Source organism: Trichechus manatus, unplaced genomic scaffold, assembly GCF_000243295.1.
Source record: "Trichechus manatus latirostris isolate Lorelei unplaced genomic scaffold, TriManLat1.0 scaffold00030, whole genome shotgun sequence".
NCBI lineage: Eukaryota > Metazoa > Chordata > Mammalia > Sirenia > Trichechidae > Trichechus > Trichechus manatus.
In genome coordinates this window covers 4881171-4888899 of record NW_004443966.1, presented here as the reverse complement: position 1 = coordinate 4888899, position 7729 = coordinate 4881171, and the positions used below count along the sequence as shown (strand labels likewise).

Sequence of the window (7729 nt, the reverse complement as noted above, 5' to 3'; positions counted from 1 at the left end):
TTTTTTTTTTTTTTTTTTTTTTTAATGTCGTAGTATAATAAGCATCTTTCACTATTTTGTCAGCTGGAGTCCCTTTTCTTTAGGTCTCTTTTTTTAAATTCCTTAATTCCCTACTTTTTTAATTCCTTAATAATTTAGTAGTTCAAGTATGAACTTTTTCGGTGCACTTTGTTGTTTGCTTTTAACTTTCTGGAGGCATTTCTAGCAAATGCCAGCGTTAGGTATATGTAGCTCCATTTCATAATCCTTTTAACCTGACCCAGCTCTGAGTCTTTGCTGGGTTTAAGTGCTTGTAAAATTTTGTTTACTATTATGAACATTTTCAAACATACTTGGATACTTTCATGCAGGTATGAACATGCATATTTCCATCACTTAGAAATTAATAGTTGTCAACGTTTGGACGTGTTTGTGCACATCTGTGTCAGTTTTTTTTTTTAATCTGAAACATTTATAAAGAAATTTTTATTGATATTTACAAACATATACAGAATTATAAAGAATAGTGTAGTAAGCCCATCTCTATTTTACAGCTTCTGCATTTACCACTTTATGGCCCATCCTGTTTTATCGGTTCCTCCCATTCTGATATCACTTGATTATTTAAAGCAAGTCCTATACAGCAAATGATTTCATTTGTCAATAATTTAGTATGTATCTCTAAAAGATAAATTCTTATCACACCTTAAAAAATGAATAACAGCTTTGATATCATCGAATATAGTCAGTATTCTAATTCCCTGACTATCTTTTAAATTATTAAGTTGGCTTTTACTTAAGCCCCAAGCGGGGCCCACACATTGCGCTTGCTGCTGTGTCTCTTAAGTCTCTTCATCTGTAACAATTCCCCCTTGCTCTTTTTGTTTTCTTGGCGTTTGTTTATTAAAGAAAAAGGTTGCTTGTCCTGCAGAATTTTCTATATTCCAGGATTGGCTGATTGTACTCCTGTGACATTTGTTAAGTATTTCACTGTCCCCTGCATTTCCTGTAAATTGGTAGATCTAAAAGCTTGATTTGATTCAGATCCATGTTTTTGGCAAAAACGTTCATCGGTGTTGCCGTGCGCTTCATGTTGGTTGGTCTCCCTTCTCTGGTTTTCAGATTGTCAGTGGGCTCGTAATTATAAATTCTCATTTCACACCCATTGTTTTAATCAGTTGTTGCAAAATAGTTATTTCTGATTCTGTTATTCCTTCTTGGAACTCTTCTGTTTGGTTACCTTAAAATACAACTCATGTAGGACAACAAGATAAAAAGCTTGATTCTTTGCCTGGACTCACCAGTTTTCAAAGCACTGAGCTGATGCCCTAGCAACCTCCCAAAGTAGTGTATTTTTATTTTTGGTATCATTACAAGCGAATGGATTTTAACGTATTTTACCCGTCTTACTATGTGGCAGTCATTATTCTTTTTGAAGCTCAGATTGTCCTGTCTTTGGCCAGTGAGAGCCCCTGCTGTTGGCTCCTGTGCCCTTTGGGCATCCCCAGTCGTCTTTGGTAGCTTCTTTCGGTTATGAAGAATATTCCAGGCTCATCTTGTTCACTTCCTGCCCAAGACCTGGAATCGGCCATTTCACCAAAAAGCCCTGGTTTATTCTGATGGGAAATGATATTTAGAGACCACTAATCTGGGCACTAAGAGTGCTCACTGCTGTGTGTTGTCAGTTCTTTTAGTTATTTTTAGAGGACAAAGCTAAGGAATATGATTTTTTTTTTTTTAAAAGAGAAAACGAAACAGGAGTTCATAATGATATTTGTAATCTTTGATTTTTTTTCTTTGTATCCTACTTACACTGAAAATCTTGATTCTTGATGATAGTAACACAATTATTTATTTGCTTTACACTGTGTGTGTGTGTGTGTGTGTGTATGTATACACACGCACAGATAAAATCCCTGGGTGGTGTAAGCAGTTAACATGCTTGGCTGCTAACCAATAGATTAGTGGTTCTAGTCAATGCAGAGGTGCCTCTGAAGAAAAGCCTAACAATCTCCTTCTGAAAAATCAGCCATTGAAAACCCTACGGAGCAGAGTTTTACTCTGACACACATGCTGTCGCCATGACTCAGAGTTGGCTTAACAGCAAGTGGTGTGTATACACACACACTCACACAGACGCACCAGGATAGGACAAAGCAAAAACGCAATTTTGTTAATGTTTCAAAATAACAATACCAATACTATTACTAGCGATATGGTTACTGAACGCAGTTTAAAGGTTTTTTTTGCAGTTCTTTTTGTCCTTAGGGTGTACAGTCAGAATATTGGGTTTTAAAGTCATTTAAAATAATCCTTTTCTGTGCCATTAACATGCCAGCCTGGCCTACAATTAAGTTCATTCATTTCATTTTGATTTTTAGATATATTAAATTTTTTATTTAATTTTTTTTAATTGTATAAAACATTTATGTGACTCCAAAGTCAAAACTGTAGAACAAGGTACACGGAAGCAATTCAAGGTAAATATAGACTTGATGGCATTTTACTCGTAAATATTTCTGTATGAATCTCTAACAATAAAAACGTTTTCTTACTTAACCATAGTACCGTTATCATAACTAAACAATTTATAATAATCCTTTAACACCATCTAAGAATAAGCAGTCCATATTCACATTTCTCTAGTTGTTGCAAACATGTCCTTTACTGCTGGTTTATTCAAATCCAGAACCACCAGTTGCATTTTTGTCTTTTAAATCTTTTCTATCCCATCACGGTTCCCCAAGTCCACCTGTATTTTTTTCTGTGACATTGAGACCACACGGTTTTCCTGTAGACTCTCCCACTTCATTGATTTGTCTGGCTGCATCCTCCTGGTCTCATTACACTTGTTCCTTCAACTGTGTTTCCTGTAAATTGGAAGTTAGACCTGAATACCTGATTGTATGCAGGTTCTACCCCTTTGGCTAGGAGTACTTGAGTGACGATGAGTTTGGTTGCTTAACAGGAAACACTCTATTCAATCCCAACTGGAGGTCAGTGGCCAACAGAGGGGCAAGAAGGGTCTTTAGGTGCAATTAAAGGAGACTAGCCCAGCGCAGGTTTTCCAGTAGAGTCTCTTCCCCTTTCTCCTTCCTCACTTTTCCCTTCTTGGCCTCTGGAGAGGCCTGACGGAAGTGAATGGTCTTGTTGCGTTAGCTGTCACCAGTCCGGAAGCTGCCACAGTCTCACTGCCCACCTCTCTCCTACTCTCAGATCTCCTTCCATCCATCACTGCAGGGTAGACATGCACCGACACAGGGCATGTGCCCACTTCCAGGATTCTTCCTCCTAGGTGTTTAGGTGGCAAAGACCTCAAGGCCCTCTTCCAGGGATTTCTGCTGCAGCAACTGTACTTTAGCTTAGGATGCGGCAGAGCAGGGAGCTGTGGTCCTGCTTTGAGAAAGTAGAGGTGCAGTCTCTGCCTACCATGGAATGGTTCACTCTCACCAGCCCTGGACCTTAGGCAGCACTCCAACACCTCTCTGTGCCCTGCTTTCTTCATCTGTGAGTGAGCTGATTGGCCAGACAAACTCTGAGGTCTCTCCTGGCTTTGGAACTCTGTCTTCCAAATAAAGCTAAAAGGTAGGAGAGGCCCAGGTTTGCAGCCACTGAAGCCGGAAGAGCTGGATGTCTGCAAGGGGCTGAGTTGAATGGTACTTTCCTGAATGCCCTTGTGACCTACAAAGCAAGCAAGACCCATTTTCCTGGGAGCTGGAAGAGAAGCCTGCTCCCCATGCTAAGGGCTTCTGCCAGGAGGGGAAGTCAGTCTCATAGCTGGAAAGCCCAGATACTTTTAATATCATTTAAGGAAGAAATAAAATATTACTGATGACCTCATCTCCATGCTGTTCTTTCAGATCTCCACCTCCTAATTTCCCTTGTGTGACTTCGTCTGAATGGTTAAATGCACACTCCTTAGGTGGGACAAGGCGGCACAGAAGGGCAGCATTACCAGTTTCTTCCTGTTCTTACTCAAGTTTCTAAAAGGGTGGATCCAGTGACGTGATGGACTGGCAGCTGGACCCTGTTTCTGGACTAGAAATCAGTGTAAGAAATTGAATTTTAAGAGAAAGAAATCAAGGAAGGAGACGAGCTGCTTTCTCAAGCACTGGCTTTGTGTTTGAGCACTGGTCCTGAATTCTGTGGGTCTAGAAACTGGAAACCTTGTGAACAGCTGGAGTTGATCATCCTCAGGCAGACTACCTCTTGCCAACCAGACTCACTAATGAGTGTAAATGGGACCCCAGTTCAGTTCACCGTTTTATAAAGAATTCCACCCGTGGACAGATCAGTTGCTTCTTTCCCCTGGAGCACAGTCCACAAGGGGAGCCAGATTACCATCAGAAGGTCTGGTAGAGGGTTGAATTCAGAGCAAAGGGATGCTCGTATTGGCTAATGTCATCAGGTCGTGGCACTCACCTCCATCCAGAGACGGAGTCACCGTTTCACTAAGGGAGTTTGCCTACTCCTCAGAGGAGTCGTTCTCTTTGGAGGAAACCCCCTGCCCCCGTTCCTGCTGTTTATTTTCCTGTCCCAATGCCACGTAGGTCGACCCCCTTCTATTAACCTTCACTTTCTTTTGCCAGCTCCTGCTATCCGTTAAGTTCTAGTCAGGAATAAACACCCAGGATTGGCCTTGGATGTTTCCTAGGTCTTCCTCAGCAGCCCACCGACAGACCACGTCGGGGAGAGTGGCTTCTCCACGTGCTCATTTCAGCCACCATGCCTTGCCTTCACTAATTTAACTTTCTAGGGATAATTATTTCTAATTCCTGAGTTCCCTTATTGGCTCAGTGGCCATACAGATATCCAGCCCCTCCACTCCCGCCACCCGGCGAGTCTATTTCAACTGATTTACGACGGGCCCAGGGCATCAACACCTTTTCTCAAGCTCCCCAAGCTAGTCTAGGTGAGAGCTAAGGCTAACGCTCCTGAATCCTAATTCCAGGTCACCTCTTGTCTTTAGCACCTTTAGTCAGGCAAGAGACACTGCCTAAGTGTTGCCCTCTGCCGGGCGGTTTCCACGTAGGTGATCAGTTTTAATCCTAATAACTACCCTGGGTGTCCTCAGCATTATTGTTTGAGATTTCATTCAGAATATGCGGCTTAGAGAATTCCACATCTAATAAATGGCAGAGTCTGTATTTGAACTTAGCCTCGTCTGACTTCAAACCCCACGCACTTTATCCGCAATCTACTGGTAAGTGGCGCCTCTCTGTGTCTCAGATTTTCTTCATATTAATAGGGATGTTAATAACTGCTATATACTGTGAGACGGAGTCAGGGCATTCAGTGAGGTTAGAGTTTTCCGGTTCTTGAGCTCCTAAACTGTCTCCTCCTCCAAAACACAGGTGTTGGCTAAACAGAACTCTTTGTGTGTTGGCCACGATGCTCCAGGATGTCCATCCAGGAGGCCGATGATGGTGCTTATCATCCATTAAAGGACAGAGAACCGCCACACAGACCGATTAAAGAACGCTTATGAAGATGCTTTTATACGCCAGGTGGCCACACCAGGCCATTTCTTTATCTTACCTGGCTTGTTATCCCTGGAAATGTGTGAGGGATTTATGGCGGAACATTTCAAAAGAAAGGCCTGGCGAGCTGCTTCTGTAAAGATTACAGCCAAGAAAACCCGATGGAGTAGTTCTACTCTGTAACAAATGCGGTCACCATGAGTCAGAATCGACTTGGTGGCATTGTTTTGCTTTTTTAAATTGATACACGCGTTCTGTCTCTGAAGCCCTCATTAGCCCAGAAAGTCATCAGGTCACCTTTACACACCGTCCATCCCTGCTTTTCACTCCACAGCATGTTCCTTGCAAGCCATGCGGTCTTAAATGTGTACCTTTATCAAAGAGACCCTAGTGTGCTGTAAAACGATGTGTACGTGGCACAAAAAGTGCCAGCGTATTACAAAGTTAGCCTATATGAAATGAACACTAAATTAACCCTTTGTAAACATTAGTGTTGTTCATCTTTTCAGAATATAGGAAAGCTCTTGGGAGATGATGTAAAGGGTCTATTTAAAAAAAAAAAACCCGTTGCCGTCGAGTCGATTCCGACTCATAGCAACCCTATGGGACAGAGCAGAACTGCCCCATAGAGTTTCCAAGGAGCGGCTGCTGGATTCAAACTGCTGGCCTTTTGGTTAGCAGCCGTAACTCTCAACCACTACACCACCAGGGCTCCAAAAACTATCCTGAAAAGTTTAAATGGGTGTCTTCTTCTGATAAGTTTATAAAGAAATACATTTAAATTATTTGAGTTCTTCTCAGACTGTTCTCTCTCCCTGCCTGGAATTCTTTCTCCCTTTCCCCCAAGCATTTCTCATCTCCCTTAACCCACCGTGATCTCTCTGTCCTCTGAATTTCTGTAGCACCTCATGGACCCCTCACTTTCACCACCTACTCAGTGTTATTACCGTGTGTGTATGCATACGTGTGCTCATTTAAAGTTCTACAGTCCTTGATGACTAGGAACTGGTCTTGGGCTTCTTGGTTTCCCAGATGCAGACGATAAGTTAATGACAATTTTGAAATACACTGTAAGCACTGTCTACATTTAGAGAGAGGAGAGATCAGTTTGGAGTGGAACAGTTAGCAAAGATGTCACGGAGGAGGTGGGACTTGATTTGGGTCCTGCCTACAGGAGTGAGGGATGGAGAAGCATGAGGGACTTGGTGGCCTCTGGGTACACACAGAGTGACAGGGAGAACGAGGAGGACATCATGGTGGTTGTTAAAGAAGATCTGCATTGACACATGGTACTTGTAAATTATTGGGGGACCAGAACTGGATCTTCTACTTCTTTTTTATGTTTCCTATTGCTTATTTCGGAGCCCTGGTGGTGCAGTGGTTAAGAGCTTGGCTGCTAACCAAAAGGTCGGCAGTTTGAATCCACCAGCTGCTCCTTGGAAACTCTATGGGGCAGTTCTGCTCTGTCCTGTAGGATCAGTATGAGTCAGATTCGACTCAACGACAAGAACAACAACAATTTATTTCTATGTAAGCTGAATAACAATTGTACAATAGTGCAGAATTGGTTGATTTGGAGAGATGAGGTTGATTGGGTGGCAGGTACCTCCTTAAATGACAGGCCGGGTGATCTGCAGATAAAGCTGCAGGCCTTGGTGATGCCTTAGCGGTCTGTGAGCAGGGACGTGACACCGTGAAAGGCAGGTTCACACAGACAAGTCTCCTGGCACACAGATGGTCTCTTGAGAGACTACAGAAATCTAGTGAGGTGAGGAGGGCCTGACCTGAGCTGGAAGACAAAGAAGAGACTGATATGTGACTCCTAGTAAGCCTGTGAAGGAATAAAGGAATGGGCGAGTGAATGTGGACTTGGACAGTGTGGATGGACAAACTCAACAGCCATGATATGTTAGCATCATTGAAAAGGATGAGCACCTGAAGGGTTGATAGGCCCTGTGAGCCCAGTAGATCTGCAGCCTAGATCTGTGAGCACACTGATCTTCTGTTCCCTCACATCCAGGATTTGGATTTATGATTTAGGTTTATGTATTTGATACCTTTGGATGCCAGAGACATCTATGCCAATCTGTTTAATAAGATAAGCATGGTGTGGTGAGAGGGGAGAGAGAACCACCACGGTTTCCTCATCATCTCTGCCATCTCTACCTCGCCAGACGAGATCTTGGCAGTCTGGCCGGAGGCATTTCTGAAGCCCTTGCCGAGTGACGTCCATGGAGACTTCCTGGGCCTTATCTCCTTTATGTGACAGT

General features: G+C 42.9%; 1 protein-coding gene across 1 annotated transcript in view; it reads left to right on the top strand.

Moving 5' to 3' along the window:
- The window catches only part of MYO1E (myosin IE), a 209863-nt gene that overhangs the window by 99381 nt on the left and 102753 nt on the right, over window positions 1–7729 (top strand). Inside the window, exon 5 of the mRNA XM_023729854.1 lies at window positions 1024–1075. Within this exon, the coding sequence (XP_023585622.1) occupies window positions 1024–1075 (52 nt within the window). The remainder of the gene's footprint in view (window positions 1–1023; window positions 1076–7729) is intronic.